Raw genomic sequence first — 21,236 nt, 5'->3', positions numbered from 1 at the left:
TTTTTAGTGTTCTAAAATAACATTTCTGCAATTTGGTCAGGTATAAGAAAATGTATTACTGAAACAAACACTGTAGATACATAATTGAAAGTGCAGTATTCTACACTTATATTTTGTAGGAAGAATAATGATGCTATTATTTTGTAAAAGTTATGAATAGAAAAGTCCCTTTTCCGTTTTATTTCCTTTTCATTTACAGATATGTTTACAAGGATAGTGTATGTGTGCTCATAAATGCATGAACGTGTAGTACAATCCTTTTACTACTTAACGTAATGCTTAGATCTGTTAATGGTACACACACTGCACCAGGTAATATGTATTTTATGAACAGAACACACATTGCCAAGTAGTATGTAAGATAATCCACAGTTATCTGCATGCCTTTAAATATCAAGTGGGAGAAGACCATGTATTGGGGTGACCTCAGATACTACAAATACTGTTAGAAAAACCTATGCATGAAACAAAATGCGACTTTTGTGACCCCAGTTAGTGGAGCTGACCGGCAAATGGAGAGACTTTGCAAATAAGATTGCTCATTAATGCCTTATCTAACATACTTTTCTTAACACAAAAGAATTGCTGTTCTTGGCCCTAGTGGACTTGAAACTTTACTGAAATGTCATATGAAGAAATTCTATGAACCGCTAGGCTTCTGCAAGTGGCCTCTTCATATGTGTTTAGTTTATTTAAGAATACTGTGTAATTATCTGTGTGTGAAATCTGCATTAATAATTAGCATATAACTTACCGAGTGTTTTGGGGTCTGTGTTGCTCCTATGCTGTCGCTCTTTGCTGATGTTCTTTTCTGCATGTAGCTACGGTGGAGGTTTATCAATGGTTTAATAGTTTTCGTAAGTCTAAGGTAGAACATCAACTGCCTTTTTTTAGTTTGAGGACTATAGGCCATCAAGAGACCCCAGGGAATGTGATGAAGCATGCTCTTTGTCGTGTTCTCCCATTGTACCGTAACTCCAGAAAATAATTACAAATTCTCTTCACATTTCTCCCTCCTTCCCTGCACATTCTAGAGCTGGGAAAGAGCGAGCCTGGTTTCCAGACATGGGGCCTGGTGTGTTCTGAGCTGCTGGCATCACCCAGGACACGCAGAAAACTTTCATTGGTTTTAATGTTCTTCGTTCCCTCTGTCCTGTTCTGGAATGTTCTGAAGCATGGGATGAAGGAATCTATTTTTAGCTGCTACTCTAGCAAGCATCTGAATTACTTTCTTAGGAGCTCCCAGACTTCGAGGTTTACCTCGAGACTTCTCTTGAATGACTGGAGTCATCCTCATGGAGAACTGAGAGCAGGTACAGCAAAGAGCGAGCAGCAAATCCTCAGAGCACCCGTTGCTGGATTGCCCACAGAGACACAAAAGCCGTGGAGGCACGAGGAAGCACTATCAAACATGATTAACTTCAGCATAAAAAAGCAAGGCATGCACTGAGAGGCTTCATTTGGTTCATATTAATTTTCTTTTCAACTCAATATCCTTTCAAGGCCATGAACCACATCCTGAGGGTCAGAAGTGCTCTCCAGCTAGCTAGAATGATAGAGCATTCGATGTTGTTGAGGTAATAAATTGGAAATAAGTAATCATAAAAAACATGAGAACATCATGATGCTTTTGAAAACAAGCAATATTTCCTCTTTATTACATATATAACCATCCCTCTTTCTTGATGTCATAGCTTAAATATTTCTTAATCAGCTGGCCAGGTGAAGTTTATCTAGGTTATGTAGAGAATTTACAGAACAGTTTTGGAATTATTAGCAGTTATCCTGGGGAATGAATGCAGAATGTGAGCCTGGGATGCAAAACACCAGGAAATGTCATGCCTATTTTTAGGAAGTGGAAAAAGAAATCTGGAAATTAAATGTCAGTCAGCTTACTTCTCATTCCTGGAATAATACTGTAATAAGAAACCAAATAAACTAATTCTAATCTCCTAAACAAAAAAGAAAGGTCATTTAGCATCATATATATATATGTGTATATATATATATATATCTATCTCATATATATATATGTATATATATGTGTATATATTATATATACATATATATGTATATATATATGTAAGAAATAGATTGTGTTTAACTCTTCCGTGATTTGGTAGCAGACTCTATGGATATGAGCGGAGCAGCAGCAGATGTCATACATCTTAATCTCAGCAAGGCTTTTGATACTGCTCAGTAAGTTCTAAGAAAGACTAGTCCTCCAGAAGTTACTACAAAAGGGACGGAAAGCTGGAAAATTGTACTTTGAGAAGAGTTATCAGCAGTTCACCACTTAAGTGAAATAATTTATAAGATCTGCAAGGTTCTCATCCTGATATGATGAACCAGCCAGCAGTCTTGGAAATTGTTTCTCATATTTTGAGTATGCAGTGATTAGAAGGAAAAAGTCAAATTTTGAGCAAAACCATTAGTGATCTCACAGCAGCCAAACTGTTGACAAAAAAAATTGAATAAGTTGTTTTAAAATGTCAGTCTTTTCTGGTATGAAAAATCAGATACATCAGGTTGTAGTGCTCTCCATGCAGGTAAGGATGCAGTGTACAGAATATAATAAATCCATTGCCAGTATTTACTGTATTAAAGTCTCGATGCATGGTAGAAAAATCTAGTAATTTTTCACCTATATCTTTATATCACTCTGAAAACTGTTTGTCTGCCCCTGTTTGTCTACATTGCATGCTTAAGTCCATCTTCTTTCTTTTCTGTGGTTGCTGCTGCATGGTTTGTAGAAGAGTAGTTTAGCAGAAGCTGCTATGTTTTGTGTTATGTTGACAGTGAATCATACTTCCTGCTATTTCTTATTGCACAAATACATCATTTGCTTGTTACTACTGGAGAATGTTTGCATATATCCTAAGGTTTTAGGCTCCTTATAGACCTACTACAACCAGTGCAACTGGAGGCAGCTGTTTGTCGGTAGTTCTTACAGATGATAATACGGAACATAGACACAACTGACCACTCAAAGGTTACCTTTCTGTTCTCAAGGTCAGGATGGTGGATTATTGTTTCAAAAAAATACTGAAAATTTATGTGCAGTGGCTGTAAACATATACGGTTTCCAAAGTTGTGAGATCCAAGTTTGCAGAAGGCTCACAGAGCATTGTCTGTCTATTTAAACTGCAGATCCTTAGGACAAAAATTACATGTAATTTCTTCTTAATGCATGAAAAATACTTGTATTTTAAGGACATTAAGGGCTCTGAGTAAGCATATAATCATTAAATATTCACAGTGTTCAACATTTAATGTGCACAACATTGAATACGCAAAAGAATAATGCCATAATTACAACTCCTGTAATAATTATGTTTTATTGTGGCTTCCTTACTCTTTTTATCCCACAGTTGGTATAAGCTTTTAAGCAGATGCCTTGGTGTTGCTCTTTGTGGCTTATAGGCGGATCACTGCTGTGTTGATTCCGCAGTCATTGTCAGCTATTCAGCAATCCCATTTTTCTTTTACTGTTTTGGCAGAGATGAAATGCAAAGTTTTTCACCTTCCGCTTTCCTGCTTCTTATTTGGCTGTTGGAAGCAAAGCTTAAAGCTTAAATAGGAGAGCAGGCATATCCTCAACAGTAACACGTTTTTCTTCTCCCTGGAGTTCTTGAAGCAACTGACTATTATTTAACGAATGAAACGCAGTCAGGCTAAGGACACAAATAATAGACCTGAGTAAAATATAATTTGAATGGTGTCATTTGTAATTAACAGCAGCTTAGATTCTGTAACTCAAACCTCCAAACAGAAACTTGTCTTGTAGATATAGAATATATTACAGATTTATTATTGTAGATGCAGAATATCTATTGATACAGGATATATGAGGGAGATGTAGTCAATATATATAGACTATATATCCTAGGATGAGAAGTTTATGGGGACCCTTATCAAGATGTGAAAAAACATCATGTAAGCCTGGATTTCAGTTCTAGATCCTTCTGCTCTGAGATAATGGGAACACTGCAATTTTCCCATGAAAAGATTATTATCCATGAGACTCAATACAGTGCTGTGCAAAGTAGTACAGCTAAGAAGAAATAAATAGAATCTGGCACGATGTGGACATCTTTAAATCCCAAAAGACTGAAGCTTATGTAGAATAGTTTGTTCTGTTTGTCCACATCTACCTCTGGTTTGTTCCTGCAAAATCTTTTTGAATCTGTGGGACAAAATTAGCTCCCACTGAGCAGAGGGTACAAATAGAAGTTCCCACAGTCTTTGTGGGAATCAGGTGCTGGGTGAGAAGAAGAAGTGCCTACGAGGTGCCCGTTTGCTAGGAAGCCTGCTGCCAGCTGGGCTCAGCTGGGCTGTGTTGACATCAGCGGCTTCTTGTTATCTCCAGATGAGCTGCAGGTGCTGCCACTTCTCAGCCACATAGAGGTGGTGGAGTTAAAAGGAGCTCAGAGGGTTTGGGCTGATTGCTGCAAAACAACAATGCAGCTTGGAGAGAGAGTCAAAGGCAAGGTGGAAGGTCTCCCAGAGCATTTTGTGGTTGTAGGTAGCAAAGGAGGTAGTGGGGCTGTAGCATCGGATGTTAAAGAAGGTAAGGATTCTGGTTTATTTTTTTTTTTTTTTTTTGTGATGGTGTGAAGATTTAGGGGTATAAGATACAACTTTTGAGAGAAAAAGGCCTTGTTTTGCAACTCAAAATGGCATGTATGTCTTTGTAGACTTAGGTGCTGCTTTGCCATGCAGGCTACACTCGTGCTTCTGCAGTGTAGTGCAGGAGAGCAGCTGTTGTTTCATTGCTGGCTGGTTGGCTTTTGCACCATTTTATCCTGTCAGGTAATTTCAGTTGAACAACAAACACATGTAATTGTGTATTTGTTGTTACTACAAGTATATGTTTCCAGAAAATAAAGGGAATGTGAAAATATTAGGCATATAGAATTACAGTTGTGTTTGGGCAAAGGTTTTATGTCCTCTTTTTTGGTTGAAAGCAGTTCCAAGGACCTGTTTTAAATCTACATTAAGTGCATGAAATATGGTTTAAAGCAGTAAAGCATTGAAATTCAGAGCTTTGGGGTTTGCTCATCCATCTTCACAGGTCACCTTAACATTATCCTTCACGTATTGCTGCAGGCTCCCGTAAGAGGATTCACTGGCAGTTTGTCTCAGGGTTGGGACATGTAACGGGTGAAGCAGTGTGGGCTGCACATTTAAGAGTCGCCACTATGTCAGAGGCTGATAGTGTTGCAGAAGATGAGGACTGGGTGGAAGCGCAGGGTTTCAGGTGGCTCAGCAACCTCCAGTAAGCTTCGGATGGGAAAAAGAATTGTTAGTTCCTAGGAAAATGCTTTATATTAATATTGGTTTTCCATAGAGATTATCAACAAAAGTTATTCTGATACATCCTTGAGGCCCAGAGAATCCACTTTTGAGCAGCAACAGGAATGTAGAAGAAAAATTCCATTACTGAAGTGCTGGATTTTGGTGGAGAGTTTTTCTCTTCTGTTTCTAGTGCTATTGGAGTGAAGAATTTCTTTAAACTGAGAGTCCCTCTGCTGCTTTAGGAGAGAAACCATTGAAACAGTGTTAGTGGTCATGGCAGTTCTGCTTCTGCCGGGTAACTCTTGGTCTCTTCTCGGGTATTCCTTCACTGTTGCCACTCTCTAGTGAAGACTAAACGAAGAGGGAAGAAAATTTACACGTTATATTCATGACCTTTTGGGTGAAGTCATCTAAACTGAGAATACTGAAATTATCTGTAGAGCAATATCGTTACTTATTAAAACTTGATTCTGTGATTATAAAAATCCCTGCTATCGTGTAGGCACTACTAGCTCATTTGAGGCACCGGGGAACTGAATTTCAAGTATCTACTTCAAAAACTGAGGCTGTTGAATGAGCTAAAGGAGGAACTTCAGTACTTCAGTTGACAGAGGGATCAATCAAGGAGCAGCTCTGACACCTCTCTCGAGATGGGTATCTGTGTGTTTTAGCGTAGATGTGTGCCCTCTCTTCTGCTCATTCTCATGCGCAAGTACTCAATTAGAAATGAGCCGTGCCATGATATTCTTTTTCCCAGTGGTCTCTCCAACTTTGTAGAGAGTGCACTGAGCTGAAGTGTAAACTTACATGTATTGAGTAACTGTGAGCCTGCGTTCCTGCCTAATTGTTTTAGCTTTCAGGAAAGTTATGATACTTGGGTACGTGTTCAGCTTCTGTTCTGGGTTAAATGTTAAGCACTTGCACAATGTGGTTTTGCTACCTCAAAACAAGGCTACTATGTGAACTTAGTTTTGTCCTTTTAATAAGTTTTTTATCAACAAATGAGAATTTATCTGATTAAGTATTACAAACAAGCTGTCTTACGATTATTAAATGAACAGCACTTGTTGCAGATAGTAACTTTTCCGATTGTTTTACATGTTTCAGGAAGGGCTGCAGTATAACCAAATACATGTTTTAGCTATTAGTTGTTGGGTAAAGAATATAAAGAAGAAAATAAGTCTACCTAATGATCCTGTGTGACTGTCTTGTTCCATATCTTCTATTTGTTAGCTCTGTTTTTAACATCTCATTTTTAACGTTGTACGTTGCTATCATTGGCGTCCTTGCTCTGGCCATCATATGACTCTCTTTGTCATTCTTTTATATCATATTTTCATCTTGGGAGATAAGAGGTTAATTTTCTTATTTCTTTAGCGAAGTTGCCTGTGGGGTTTATTTGGGCATTGTTTCTGTTTACCTGCTTCTGAGTTCAGTAACAACAGGATTAAGAACTTGGAAGTTAAAAATGTAGACTTCTATCTAATTAAAGGAATTGGCTGTCTGGGTTGTATTTTTCTTTCTCATTAGCATTCTGTTCATCCTGTTTTCTTTCCCTATCTCTCTGTTCCCTACACACTCGGCTTGTAATAAAAGTTGGTTCTTGAATGTAAAGAAGTGTGTTAATGCACCTGGGAAAAACATGTACAGGAAGGAATTGAATTTGTTCTATCTAACTTAGGTAAGATATAGTGGAATGCTTCATTGTTTATCTTCACAGTAATAATCAAAGCATCCTTTCAACGCTCATAAGGATTATTTAAGAAGAAAATTAAGTAAATGTATTTATTTGCTTGTTTTCAACAGAAAAACAATCTCCTATTTTAAGTTTATAGCCCTGCAGCCAAGTGATAAGGGCATTTTAATGTCTTCCTGCATCTATCTTTCCATTTTAATGTGTTGCAGGATTAGGGGATAGCTGATGCTGCCGTTACGTAAATGTGACCAAGTAGAGATCCTCATTACAGGGCAAAGTGGATAAAAAGAGTCAGTCACTGAAGGTGATGGAACTGTTGTGTCTACTGTCCATTAACTCAGTAATAGCACCTCTTCCCCAGATGAGGGGAATCACAGGGAGCAGCATTTTGCTGCGTTGCAGGACCAAATCCCTAAAACCTCTGCAGCAGAAATGTCTGCAAGTAAGGAGATAAATATGTGAAGACAGATTGCAGCAAAGACTTTGGGGGCATCAGAGGTTTTCTGTTCTGGTCTAACTATTATGTAGAATTACTTGCATCGGCAAGATGTTGAGCATTCTGTTCACAACCCCGAGAATATAAGCTAGGCTGGTGGCACACATGCGTGGTTTCCAGAATTTGTGAGTTCTTTCGCCATGTAACTCATAGCTGAGTGTTTCTTCAGCACTGAAAATAAAACTGCTCTGCAAAGCATATTGTAGCCATAAAATCAAAGAAACCAAACTGTGTGTGCTGACACTTCAGGGTTTCATTTGCCTGCTCAATAGACATAGTGTTTATGGATCATCCAGCAAATGTAAACAAGGCAGTCTCTCAGATGCACACTCTCTATCCCTCTTCATTAGGGGGAATGCGTGGTGCTTATAACTTCAGTATTGGAAAGGACGGAGTCGAAGTTCTTTGCCTTCTATGTTACCTCTGGGACTCTTCCTAAAGTAGAAGTTGCTGTCATTCTACCAGAGGACTAGCAAGATTTACTACACGAGCTTTGGCCTTCTGACTTCTTTAAGCTTTACAACCAGATGGCCCGAATATATGATGCTTCTCCACTGCAAGGAAATTTGTGTCATTAGGCTCAGAAGTCAAATAAGCAGTAAGTCATACAAACACATCGTGTATTGATTTCAGGTAATTTAAAAATAAGTGTAGTTGATAGGTAACCTGTCTTCTTGGTTTTGGCAACACCACCTGAGTTGAAAGCAAAAAGTCTGTATGGTCTGTCACTCTTTTAATCATGCATTATTTACATTTTAGTTGGCCTTGAAGTGTTCTTTATGGGATTTGGAGTCAAGGGCTACAGCCGAGTTTCAAATACGACATACAAATGGATCCCAAAGGGGAGCTATACTTCTAAATGTCTAAAGGCTGTCTTCCAGGGCACTTTAAGATGCTAATGTTCACATTTGGTTTTCATAGTTTTAAATATACGTAGTATTACTTTGTCTTGGAAAAGGATGATCAGATTTAGATATAATTGCATTTATTGTCTCAGTCTCTTGAATAAATCCTCTTATAACTTTCTTTTCCACCTTTTAACATTTTGTAGCTTTGCTACACAGCAGCTCTTTGTAAGTTTGCCTTATTTACTGGAAAGAGGGATTCTTCTTTTCTTCCTGCAAAATTTTCAGCTTGTATGATTTTTGACTGTAACATATAGCACAGACCTAACGGAACAGTTAAAATGTTATTGATAGAGCAATATTTTCCAGTTGTTTACTGTGATCTGTTTCACACAGAATTGACAGGAAATCATGTTTGGGTAGAAACCATGACACAAAATGCTGCTGCGCTGTTGTGCAGTTTTCTCTTTATTCCAGAGTTTCCAGTGTTTGACTTCATATGTACATTCAGCATATGATGGAATGTAACCAACCTGGTTTTGAGTTTATGTCACTGTATGGCCGACTTGTAATAGAAATAGGGAGCCACTGGTTCCTCTTAAGTTTCTACTGAAGTTCTGCTTATTTGTGTTCTTTTTTTAACTAGTATTTTCTATGTTTTATTGTCACTAACTTGAATTGTTTTGAAATGTTTACCTTAATGGCATTAAAAATCCCCAAACCCTCTGTGAATGACTGACTTGAAATTTCATCTGCTGTATTATTTGCAATGATAACCGGGATGTTACCGAGTCTGTGGTAGAGGTGTTTGTTACTAGAAGCATTTGTATTCACTGTGCGGGTATTCTGATGAAAGAAGTATACAATACCATCAGTTCCTGGAAGACTGGTGTTTGGAAAGCAATACTCACCTGCCTGGTGTGTATAATTCAGGAGATGTTACAGCAGTTGAAAAGCAGAAAGCAAGAAGTTGCTTTGCCTGAAGTTGTAACAAAATGCCTGTTAGTCAACTGAAACGCAAGGGGAGGGGGGAAGAAGAGAGTGTTAAGATTTAGCACTTAAATAATCCTCTACATCTTTTGAGTGCTAGAGGTATTAACTATTTAAGCCTCTAGATAAATTTTTCAGCATAAAAAGAAATACATACATTTATTATCCTTTTTCTCTCTTGCAAAACACACAGACCGAAAAGCTAAATAACTCACCCAAGGCTATGTATCACTGGCAAACTCCGGGTATACTTGGCTCCCGGGCCTGTGCTCAATTCCTGCTGCGTGGCAATAGTATATGTCTTAATGGTGTGTGAGTAGAAATAACTACACGAAATCCCTATTTTGATGTTGACGACAAATCTAAGATAATGTATAATAACATCGTACAATAAATTTGTAGCAATAACAGAAGTGCTAGTCTCAGCAAACTGCAGTACTGTACGTAGCTAACGTTGGCTGTTGTATTGATCCAGGCCAATAAATGTTTAATTATCTTTCATGGTAAAATTAGTCTAAATAAATTGCTTTATTCCTACCTAGTACCACCATTCTTAAGCAGTAGGAGAGGTTAATGCTCGGGTCACTTGCTGGTTTTTACCACATCCATGCTCTTTGTTTAAAGATTTGGTACTATTAGAAGGAGAAGTAATGTGTCTAAATACTAATGGGCTACTAGGCTATCAATTCTGGGGCTCAGCCGTCGTAGCCTGCGGTGGTGGTTATGGCTTGATCAGAGTTAGAGGAAGAGGTCAGGTTGGGGCTGGGGCGAGCACTTTCACCGTATCCACCGATACACAGCTGCCGTTAGGTTTCATGATTAGAGCCAGCTGATTTCTGTCAATGCTCTGTGTACTCAGTAGATCACTTTTAAATATACTCATGTGCATGTATTTAGCTGCTGAAGAAGGACTTGTTTGGACTGTGAAAGCGGACAAAATGTCTTAGAAAGAGATTTGTATTGACCCATCTGAGATTTGAAATTTTATTCCCAGTCTGTTTGGACACTTCATTTGCTACTATACAGATATCGAGTGCATCAGACTGGGTGTGTTTATACAGCAACAACTGTTCCAAATCTTATTCTCAGCTACACCCATGTGAAAATGGAGGTGGTTTCAAATCGGGTGTGTGTGGAAGGAGAATAATGGCAGAGATGGTGCTAAGACAGGTTCAGGAACATAAATGGAGTTTTGGAGCATCTCAGTAGGCACAGTTGTGTCATGTCTAAATGGATCTGTTAAATATTCTGTTAAGAGGTAAAACTCGTCTTTGTCATTGTTGTATAATCAATTATCTCTTCAGTGCATTGCTCTGTGACAGGGCCATACCACTGCTAATTTGTTTTATAGTTAGTGCAGTTCACAGTCATGTCTTACGTTTGTTTTTAATCTGTAGCATATATCTCAGTAAAATAATGGGATGATGATACAAAATTCAACAGGAAGCTTTTTAATGCTTGACTACAAACCACTGTACCACATACCATTATGCTGACATGTTTTATCGGAATTGAAGATATAATTTAATAACAGAAGTTTTCCTTTCACAGTGAAGGAAAGGGGAAGAATCGGTGTTTAAAAAACCACAGCACCTTGAACAATCAGTTTGGGATAAATGCCATAAAGTGGAGCAATATTCATGGCTATCTGTATCTGAAAATTGAACTAAAAAATCCCAAATGATTACAAATAGTCTTTGTGCTTGCCATCAGTGAAGTCAGCCAGCTGTGTAGATCAACAACGTATTATACTTCTTAACTGCAATGTTTTGGTTAAATAACCCATTTATATTTAAAAATTTCTATTGTTCTTCTTTCCAGTAGTTGCTATCTATGTCCATAGCAACAGATACCAGCATCACAAATGGAGTTCAACGTGTTGATTATAGGATCAGCTGGAGAGAGAAGAAAATAGATACTCTGTTTACAAATATATTGAATGCAGTAAGAGATATATAAGAAGAGGAGACTGGGAAAAAAATGACTTATTTTAGTCCAAGGTTTGGTTTCTGTTGTTGACCAAGATCCATATTTTGTCTTGAAAGTCTGGATTTTTCTTCTAGTTTGAGAACTACTATTGCTGGAATAGCACATCCAGACACACATTAGATAACGCTCAAGAGCTGTGTTTTTAAGCACACATTGGTTTTTCTATCAGCTGTATTAAGTCTTGTTGCTTAAATGTAATAATAATTTAAAAAATAACAAAACCAAAGGAGTAGAATTGTCTAATAATAATAATTAAGTTGCATTAAATTAGAATTGAAGCTGCTGAAAACCTGGGGGGAGAAAAAGAACATTTTAACTTTAGTAGCACAGTTATGAATATTGTTCCTTGTTTTTTTTCTGTAATTGCTTGCTTCTGGATTGGTAGCGTCAGCTCTCAATGAAAACAGCTCTTTTGTGATCAGTTATGTAGTATTATCTTTGGTTTTGTTTTGTGAGTTTTTTTCTTAATCGCTAGACCAGTACTCGATTGATATGAGCACGATTTAAAATATATATTTGGGATAATTAATCTGAGCATCCATCTCGGAGTCTCTAAATCCAAAGACTAAAAATAAGCTTTTCCAAGGGTGAGCTGCTAAGATTTTTATAACAAGACTCAATAGCTGATGATTCTGCTTAAATATGTGATTTTTTTTTTCTAACAGTTCTGTTTGTATATGAAGGTGACTTCTTCATATACATCTTGCGATGACTTCTTTGGTTATTGACTATTTTCTTGCATGTTGCATTTTCTAGATTACTCTTTGAGGTTGGATGGTTGGAGGCAGGGAGTAGATGATTCTGGTGTAGGTTTGAGGATTTTTGATTCCTCTTGACTAGCCCACATGTTGAAATCTGTAACTAAAACTGACTGGAGGCCACACTGGATGAGAAACAGAGTTATTTCTTAAATTTTCCGATGACACTGCTGTTTGCACACCCTGTTGTGAGGCTTGCCTGTTTTGCAGTCAGTTATTCCTTCTTGAATAGAATGTTTTGAACTTGTTCATTGAACTGTAAACCTCAGTCTCGGGGAGAAGCTTGAACAGGTCTTCTGCATTTGGAATTCTAACTCTGTCTCCCAGAGTCTTTGGGACTTTGCCCGCAGATTTAGTAAGTGAAATCTATATTTAGTCAACAAACACCAATAAAAATATTAAATAATGCCAGGCCAAAGACAGGCCCTATGGATTTCTACCTGATTTAACTTTCCAGTCAGGTAATGGATCACTGCTGATTTGTCAAGTACAATTTTTCCATTCAGTTCTGTTCCAACCTTACACTTGCTTTACACCGAACAGATTTTGTGTAATGTGTTCATGAACAAATGTGGGGAATAATGTCTATATCCTTACTAAACCAAGACCTTGCAAGCTCCAAATTTAGCGTCGTGGAATAGGGAAGCCAAGCTTAAAACATGTAAATTCTGCCGCTTCTTACATTTCCTCTTGCAAATGTATCTGCTAAACCTGCCAGTAGCAAGTCGTCCTTAATTTCATGATAGTATTCAAGCTCTGTCTGGTATTTAGGACTGTCTTGGTTATTCCTTGGTGTAACCTTGGAAAGCTTTCGTGACCAGTAATCGCAGTTGCTTCTCAGAAGCGCCTGTTTTGCCGTGGCATACCTAGGGAAGCAATCAATTGGTCACTAGCATTGAGTATTGATAAATCTATCAATACATGGATAAACTAGCATTGATTGTAAAATCAGTTCATTGACTCGTGTAATTATACTTAATATTCAGTGCCTTTGTACGCATAACGCTTTTATTAATAGAGACATTGATTTGCATTAACAATCGATCTGGACCCTGAATAAAGATTTGTAAAATTGGCATCCAGCGACGGCATAGTCCGTTGTTGCTATGGACGTGTTGCTCTGTAGCACATACACTAATATTTTGCTCTGTGATTAAGTTCTGAAAAACAAGAAACTGTTTATGGAAGACATGTAATTAAATAACTTTGACTAATAATTCCCTATCAGAATTGGAGGATGCAGTGGTGATGAAATGCTCACTCTGTTGAGCCGTGCATGTGCCACTGTGAGTCAGGATTTCACTTGAACAGCTGTGTTTTTAACTGTAGTGTATCTGTGTGTTTTTCCAAAAGGGGAAATCCATGGGGGAAGTCTTTCAGTAATTATGTTATTACTCCATAATCTCTCCCTTTTCTGTTAACATCACTGTTACTGTGAGGTGTCTGGCTTGTGGTAAAAGATTGGCGTTTGCTGTGTACTGTGGACAAACCTTTTTAAAAGGTGAACAGAGGTTTTCTAGAAAAAAATCTTATAAAGAGAGATTAATATCCGTATTAGCTAGAGATAATGTTGGAAAAGAGGCTTTATAAAGGCCTTTGTACTAAAATATTGCACACTGATTCATGAGCAGATGGCAGCCTTCTAAGAGAGAGCCTAATCAGGTTACTCTGGTTTTATTATTTTATGTTGGTTTTATAACCTTGTATTATCTATTTATTGTGTAATCTGTTAGACTAATAAGCTAACAAATATCTAACTTTTGGGATTATCTACTTGTAGAGAAAATATTCATATTTTTACTTAAAAACCATTATTAATGGAAATCTACCTATTTAAGATACTGAAGAGTTCATTTGCAGCGTTTCAATAACTGATGCAATTTTCAGTGCAGGAAAAACTTGTTTAACTCCAAAAACTGTCTTAAATGCCTTAATAATGACACCCCCTTTGGAAAATCCCCTTTGCTTCCAAAGGCGTGAGTCACGTTCCACAGATGTTGACAGAATAATTGCGGTGAGCTTTCGATCAAACTTAAAGATTACTTGCACCAGATTTAGAGCAGACATAAGGAAGAATTTCTTCACTATGAGAGCAGTGAGGCACTGGCACAGGTTGCCCAGGGAGGTTGTGGCTGCCCCATCCCTTGAGGGATGTGTTCAAGGCCAGGTTGGATGGGCCTTGGGCAGCCTGATCCAGTGGGAGTTGTCTCATGGCAGGGGATTGGAACTGGGTGATCTTTAAGGTCCCTTCCAACCCAAACTATTCTATGATTCTATGGTTTTTTTTCAGTATTTGGATAAGGCTTCAATTAAAATTCCCAGCGTATTTAAGTGCTAGATTCTGACTGCAATATGTGGAAGTGATGAAAATATCGTTAGGTGCCCATTTACATGTTCAGAACATGCTTAGAACTGGGTATATAAAATGATTTGTTTCCACCATTGCTGCATTTTCCCATCCTGTCAGGCGGCGGCCCTTGGTTAGTCAGCATGGATTGTGGATTACTTGTAGTTCCAAAGGCGCAACTCGCCTTCGCTTTCAGATCAGTCTGTTCTAGTTTTAAGCTGAAAGGGGAGATTTAGATTAGATACTAGAAAAAAAATTACTGAGAGGGTGGTGAGGCACTGCAGAAGTTGTGGATGCCCCATCCCTTTAGGGATTCAAGGCCAGGTTGGATGAGGCTTTGCGTAACCTGATCCAGTGGAAGGTGTTGGCGGGGGAGTTAGAACTTTAAGGTCCCTTCCAACCCCAACCATTCAATGATTCCATTCTGTGATTCTAGTTTCTGTCTGCTTTTGTGGTAAAGGTATCGGTGGAATCCTTGTAGGACATGATAATACTGAACCCCCACTATAACTGCCTACCACTCAGACACGAACGTTGCCGTTTGTCTGTTGGCTGCTGTTCCCTGCAGGCTTCCAGTGAGCTCCAGAGACATTTTAAAAATTCTTCTATTAAAGTGTATGATTTAAAATGCACCTTTTCTCTGTGCATAAGAAATCCCAAAGGATCAGTCTGCTTAGTTTACTTGCTGGTTGCTCCTGTCTTGAAAATGTTAGCTTCAGTTAAAACAATATTTATATTTTTCATGAATTCTGTGCAGGCTATGAATTACTGACAGGTCCACTCCATCTGCTGCAGTCGTCTCCCTCAAATCTGCTGATAAACTGAGCAGCCGGGAATCAGATTTTCCTTGGAACGTTAGCGTGGTGCTGTCATAACTTAAAAGTCATATCAGACAATGAGTACAAACAATAAACCCAGGAAAACGTGTTAAGCCAATGTTAGGTCGCTCTGTGCAGCTGTTGTGGCTGCAACCCTGGTAAGGGTGGGGGCGTGAATCTTCAGATGGTTTAGAAACATTGGAATTAATGAGTCCTTAAAACGTGACTAATTGATTTTCCTGATGCACAGAGCTTATACTTGATCTAAATAAACCTCCCAGAGTCTGCAGCTCATGTCTTGTGCTGTCCCTGTCTTTAGTTAATGAGATTGAAACATTCCATTTTTCACAGAGTTATTAAGAGATCAATAATTCATTTTGGGGTTTCAAATTAGTCATTAATTTAACTTAATGACCCCAAAGTATCGTCTTCTGAAGATTTTATTTTTTTGTCTTCTAGTTGTTTTTTTTTCTGTACAAATTAACATCAAACTTTTCACGCTTTTTTGAATGTGGAATTTGTAATGTTTAGCCCTTCTGTACTGTTCTCTTTAGATTCAAATATACTTCATTTAGTCTTAACAATTTCCTTACATTTCACTCTCAAATGTTATTTTGCTCACGTTGCAATGAATTATTTGTGTATTATTTTTTAAAAATCTCCATTTTGAACAAGTTTCTTAAGAAATAAGTCTCAATTCCCTTTACTCTGGATAAGTATATAATGAGTATAATGGATTAATTATCAGGATTTCCAGCCAGTTTAATACAGATGGTAGCCATATGCATCTCAACAATATTTAAGGGTAACCAGTAAAAATTTAGGTACAGTTGCAGCTGGCATCAAAACCACCTGAAATATATTTCAGTATTTTCAAACAATCTTTGTAATGTTGCTTTCTTTAGAACTGTAATAGAAGTGACTGTAAATGCCATTGTCTTTTAATAGTCAATTATTAGCACTTCCTTGGAATTTTATCTTTATTTGCTTTATCAAGTATCATATTAATTGCATTTTATATCCCCTCTCTGTAAATCCATCACAGTTACTTTGGTTATTTTCCTAAGACAAAATAATAATAAGTTCACTGAATAAAGAAAAAAAAATTATTTTTTTTAGTAGTAGTTTTTATTATAAATCCTGTCAGTAAAGATAATGTAAATGGGATCTTTAGTGAATGTGTGAAGACTGATTTTGAAACTGAAAATATAGCCTTTTATTATTTTCAGGAAGTTTTTATTTATCAGTATTTACCGATAGCGTTATAGAAGTGTTTTCTGTATCCACATTAGAAAATTGAAGTGATGTGAATAAAGTACACAGAGCCTTTGAGCATTGCTATGTTCTCCCTGTAATTTTCTATGGCCCCTCCTACAGGTAAAAACCAGTACGCCGCAGTAGGAATGTGCGGTTACCCTATTGCTTTAAATGCTTTTTCAAAAGCAAAATAGCTGTGAATTATTGTTAACCACAGCATGCCAAAACAGGACGAAGAAATGTAGGATTGTTCATTATTGATCAATTAGCGTATGGATACTTTGACTCAGCGCTGATTCTTATTGATGCCTATTGATGTAGGAACTTCTGTCCGGTATAATAAGTTGATATGTTGTTTCACCCACATGCTGGAGGATATGACTAATAGCACAGCTGGACTCCATGAGGCTTCATAAAGTAATAGGAGGGAAAGCGGGAGCTTCCTGTGCCAAGTATTCTTTCAGATTTCCAAGTTTGTGCCTGTCCTAGCCTGAATTAGTGTCGGCGCTTTGCTCCACAGGCTTTCTTTGGACTTTTATGTGTTCTTTTACTCCTACCTGGTTTTTTGAGCTTCCTGTGTCCTATTCAGTTAAGCCCTTCAATTTTTGCAGGTTTTCTCCAGATTGAAATTCATCTTGCATAGTCAAGGAAGGATCATCTAAGAGATGTAAACTGCAAGGTAACCAACCCTATTGCAGTGCAGATGGATAATGCTGCCTACGAGGGAGTTTATAGAGACATTTGTTATGTAGCAGCCCTACGCAAGAATGGGCGTTACACAATGACATTTATTGACTCCTTCAGGCCCGCACCAGTGCTAACTACAGGCTTGCGCTTTCCTACCTGCTTTAGATTAAATGGAAAGTCTTCCCTCCCTATCTACACACAGATCATCTGCGTATATCAATTAAGCTCTAAATTGCCAGTGTTCTTGTCTGTGATGTTGTGATAATTAGCAATGCCGTAAAATACAGAAAGTTTATCTTCTGAGGTTCTGCTGCCTTTGATTTTTTTACTTCTCCCACCCCAACACTAAACTAGGTGCTGTTATTCCCCCAGTGTCGCTTTTAATAGGCTGGTTTTCTCTTGTTAAGAAGGTTTTCAATAAAACTGACTGCAGCGTACTGGTGTTTGCAAGGACCATCATCAACCTATAACAACGCAGTTTGCAGGCTATCGGTCTCTGTTGTCATTTGCTGTTTCTCGTGTAACTTCTTATTGCCATTTAAACAGTTCTTGTTTCACATGTTATAGCTCTCTGCTTATCACCATGAACATCTTATATGATCTAACCAGAGAAAAGGCCCAGAAACATCAAAGATCTCAAGTGTTACTTGTGAATGTGTTTGAAATCAGGTTGGTTTTGATTCCCCGACGATGAATTAGATGATCAATGAATATCGTATCAATCTGTCAAGTCTGAAGCGTTGCACGGTTCTTGCCTAGTGGATACCATTCTTCTGGTTTCAATGCAATCTTTCTCTCTCCTAAATAGAGCCATCACACTGCAGAATCAGCTGGTGATCCTTGCAACATCACTGACTGATGCAGGAGGCTACTATGTCCAGGCGGTCAACGAGAAGAATGGGGAGAACAAGACAAGTCCATTTATTCATCTCAGTGTAGCGAGTGAGTATTCAAATTCTGGATGATATGCTGTCATACTGAGGTTGCAAACAGTGTTCACAAAAGCCTGCTTTAAGAAAAAGAACCTTGCTCATAAAGGATTTGATCTTTAAAAGAGTTGAACCTTTTCTGCTTGGCTTGGAGCGCATTGAACTCTTTGTGCAATAAGGAGGACCTCATAGAGTATATGCCCTCGACAAATCACCCTCATAGCCTTTTGCCTGATAGTTTATTTTGTGCACGGCAGGTGCATGATGACATCCCTCGCTGTTTGTTATGAAGTTGTGATCATAATTTCTTTTTAATGCCGGGGTTTATAATGTATTGTTTTCCATTGTGCGTAAGTAAACAAGTCACCCTTCTGAGTGCAATTTTATTAATGAGTCTATTCCCAGTCTATGGCATTATTTTTACCTGGAGTTATCAGAGAGTCCCAGGGAACATGCGTTTCATTGTTATTGCCTGTTATTTTACATTGCACAAATTATATGAACACCTCCCATTACAGAGGCATTCCATGAGTACATTTTACAGCAAAGGGGAAGGAAAAGCAGCAGAGCAATGGGGTCAGAAAGACGGCTGCACACAAAATTTACAAACCTGCACGTTCACCAAAAATACGCGTGTGTATACTATTGTAAATTGTAATTGTAAAGCATTTACTAAATGTGTTTGTGAGGAATTAATATTCTAACTATGTAGAATGGTTTGAGTCCGTTTCTCAGGGCATTTGGTGAAAGTGTTTTTAATGTAGCAGCGACAGACAGGGAGTATGTTGGGCTGTGTATAAGGTTTCTATTTCTCATTATAGATATGAGGAAGAGATGACTGGGTAAATTGTTGATGATGCTGGCAACTTCACTGAAGGCTGATCTTCTGGTTTGGGTTTCTAGGGGAATAAGGTTCTCGGGTCCAGATCAGTCAGCACGATGACATGCCTGAGATCTCTCGATCTTGGATAAAATTAGATTCGAGACAATCCTTATGACTCATTTCCTTTCTTGGGAGTCTGGGTTTCTGAGAGGAGATCCAGCAAATAGATTTGGGAAATATGCTTATGTTTGTCAGAAGTTCATCAAAAGCGTTCCTGTGAAACATGTAATTTCTAAGAAAGTATGACTTTTCTGCTAAAATTCCTAATCGGATTTCAAGGAGAGCTGTTGTTACACAAGCAATGGAAGCGCTGTTGGTGGGATCAGAGCTCAGGGAGGGCAGCAGCTGTGTGGTGTAACAGACAGCACCAGAGACAAACCTGTGTTTTCTTCCAGATATGTTTATAAACTAAATGAACTTCTCAGGGGCTTTATGTGTATCTTTCTGAAGAGGAAATAATATTCCAAATCCACTTGTGAATTCTGGCTGTACTGTGGCATGTAGATTGTAAACATTATTATTTCTGACAGTATGAAGAGGTTTGCTAACACTTTAGTAATTTCATTTTTAAAGCAAATTTGTGGTGTTTGTATTATGTGACCAATAATGTACTTCCCACTTTAATTTCGTATCTTAATTAATGCTAGAAATAGTCTGTGATCATGCATGCATAACAAGTGCTATGCCAAGCAGAAGGCAATACGGGCATATGGAATAGAAAACACTTCAAAATGCATACAGACTTGATACCATGAATGCAAAATCTATCTGGAATGTGAAAAATAGGAAAGATTAAATGGATAAAAGAAAATGAAGAATGAGGCAAGATGGAAAGCCAAAAATGGATTTGCTTGCTAAAATCAATATTAGCCAATGAGGTTTTTAAATTGTCTTGATATCCAGGACTACTAATGCTATGGGCACGCTGAAGGAACGTACTGGCCATAAGGTATAACAGTGTCTGTAAAGAAAATGGGATTAACATGATCATTCTCAACTTTGATCTGAGGAAGGAAAGTATGTGGTACTTTAGATAGTGAATAAGCATTTTTGGCCCAGTAACAGAAAATAATCAGGCAAAAATATAGTCCTGAAGCAATACACAGAGAAAAATTGTGGAAAAATGATGTATTTTGAAAGAGTAATAAAGGATTTCAGCAAGTAGTTGGAAACGGACGGTTAAAGATACGTCAAGGTATGGAAGACATCACATTGAGTTGTCACTGTCTGAATCTTATCAGATGTTAAGAGTGATGATGTGTCATTTTCTATTAGAGCATGCATGAAATTTAAAAACAGTTTAATCAAAATCAACTAAACCACAAGTAAAGTGAACTATCCAATCTCTGTGCGAGTACTTTATGTATTAATTACTGAGTACAACCTTGCTACATGACTCAGCATGCATATTGCCACTTTTATTGAGGGCAAAAGGAAAAAAAAAGACTGGAGATAATTCCCAGGGCAGTCATCCACTAAGAACAGTGTTAGATATGCATAGCTTGTTATTCCTTGAAGGATATTGGTGTCAGGCTTGCTCCAGCCTGTAGGAAAAGCACATTTGCAGAATCAGTCTAACAGCTGAGAAAGCTGTAAGCTATCTGTCCTGGTCCAAAATACAAGACTGGCAGTAGGAGAAAGGTGTAGCTCCGAGCTAGGCTGATGATGAGTTATAGGTCTTTGTATTGTAGATTAAAGTTGGTTCCACGAACTGTGGCTGAAACTAAATGGAGTTTGAATGCCGTCTGGAAAATAGTTATTAATTGAAGGAAAGTTTAGTATATTTTATACATGTTGAATAAGAAGATTTGAGACTGTATTTCTGAAATATATTCAACATCATCAACCCCATCATGATGAATTCTCTAGTAGGGCTTTGAGTAGTAAAGGTAAAGATATTTCATTTCTTGCCAGTCTGACCTATAGCTCATTGCATCCAAGGCACCATCAAGTCTTACATCCAACCTTGACCACCTGATTACAAACGTAATGCATGGAAGCTGAATAACTGTGTTATTGTTTCAGAGAATTTCAGGATTAACTCTGTTGGAATTTCTCAACTCACGAGTTGTGGGAGTTAATCTATCACTAAGCTATTGCAGGTTTCTTGGATGTTACTTTTTGATAAAACCAGTTGGGAAATCCTTAACGTTCTTTCCTGTTTCACAGAATCTCAGAATCATTTAGGTTGGAAATGACATCATAAAGTCCAACCATAAACCTAACACTGCCAAGTCCACCAC

General features: G+C 37.9%; 1 protein-coding gene across 2 annotated transcripts in view; it reads left to right on the top strand.

Annotated features, from left to right (window-relative positions):
• The window catches only part of SDK1 (sidekick cell adhesion molecule 1), a 405,082-nt gene that overhangs the window by 173,240 nt on the left and 210,606 nt on the right, over nucleotides 1-21,236 (top strand). For both annotated transcript variants that reach the window (XM_054080680.1, XM_054080679.1), the window contains exon 5: nucleotides 17,990-18,123. In XM_054080680.1, coding sequence (XP_053936655.1) covers nucleotides 17,990-18,123 — 134 coding nt within the window. The remainder of the gene's footprint in view (nucleotides 1-17,989; nucleotides 18,124-21,236) is intronic.

This window comes from Cuculus canorus, chromosome 15, assembly GCF_017976375.1.
Source record: "Cuculus canorus isolate bCucCan1 chromosome 15, bCucCan1.pri, whole genome shotgun sequence".
NCBI classification, from domain to species: Eukaryota; Metazoa; Chordata; class Aves; order Cuculiformes; family Cuculidae; genus Cuculus; species Cuculus canorus.
This window is presented reverse-complemented; position numbering and strand designations above follow the sequence as displayed.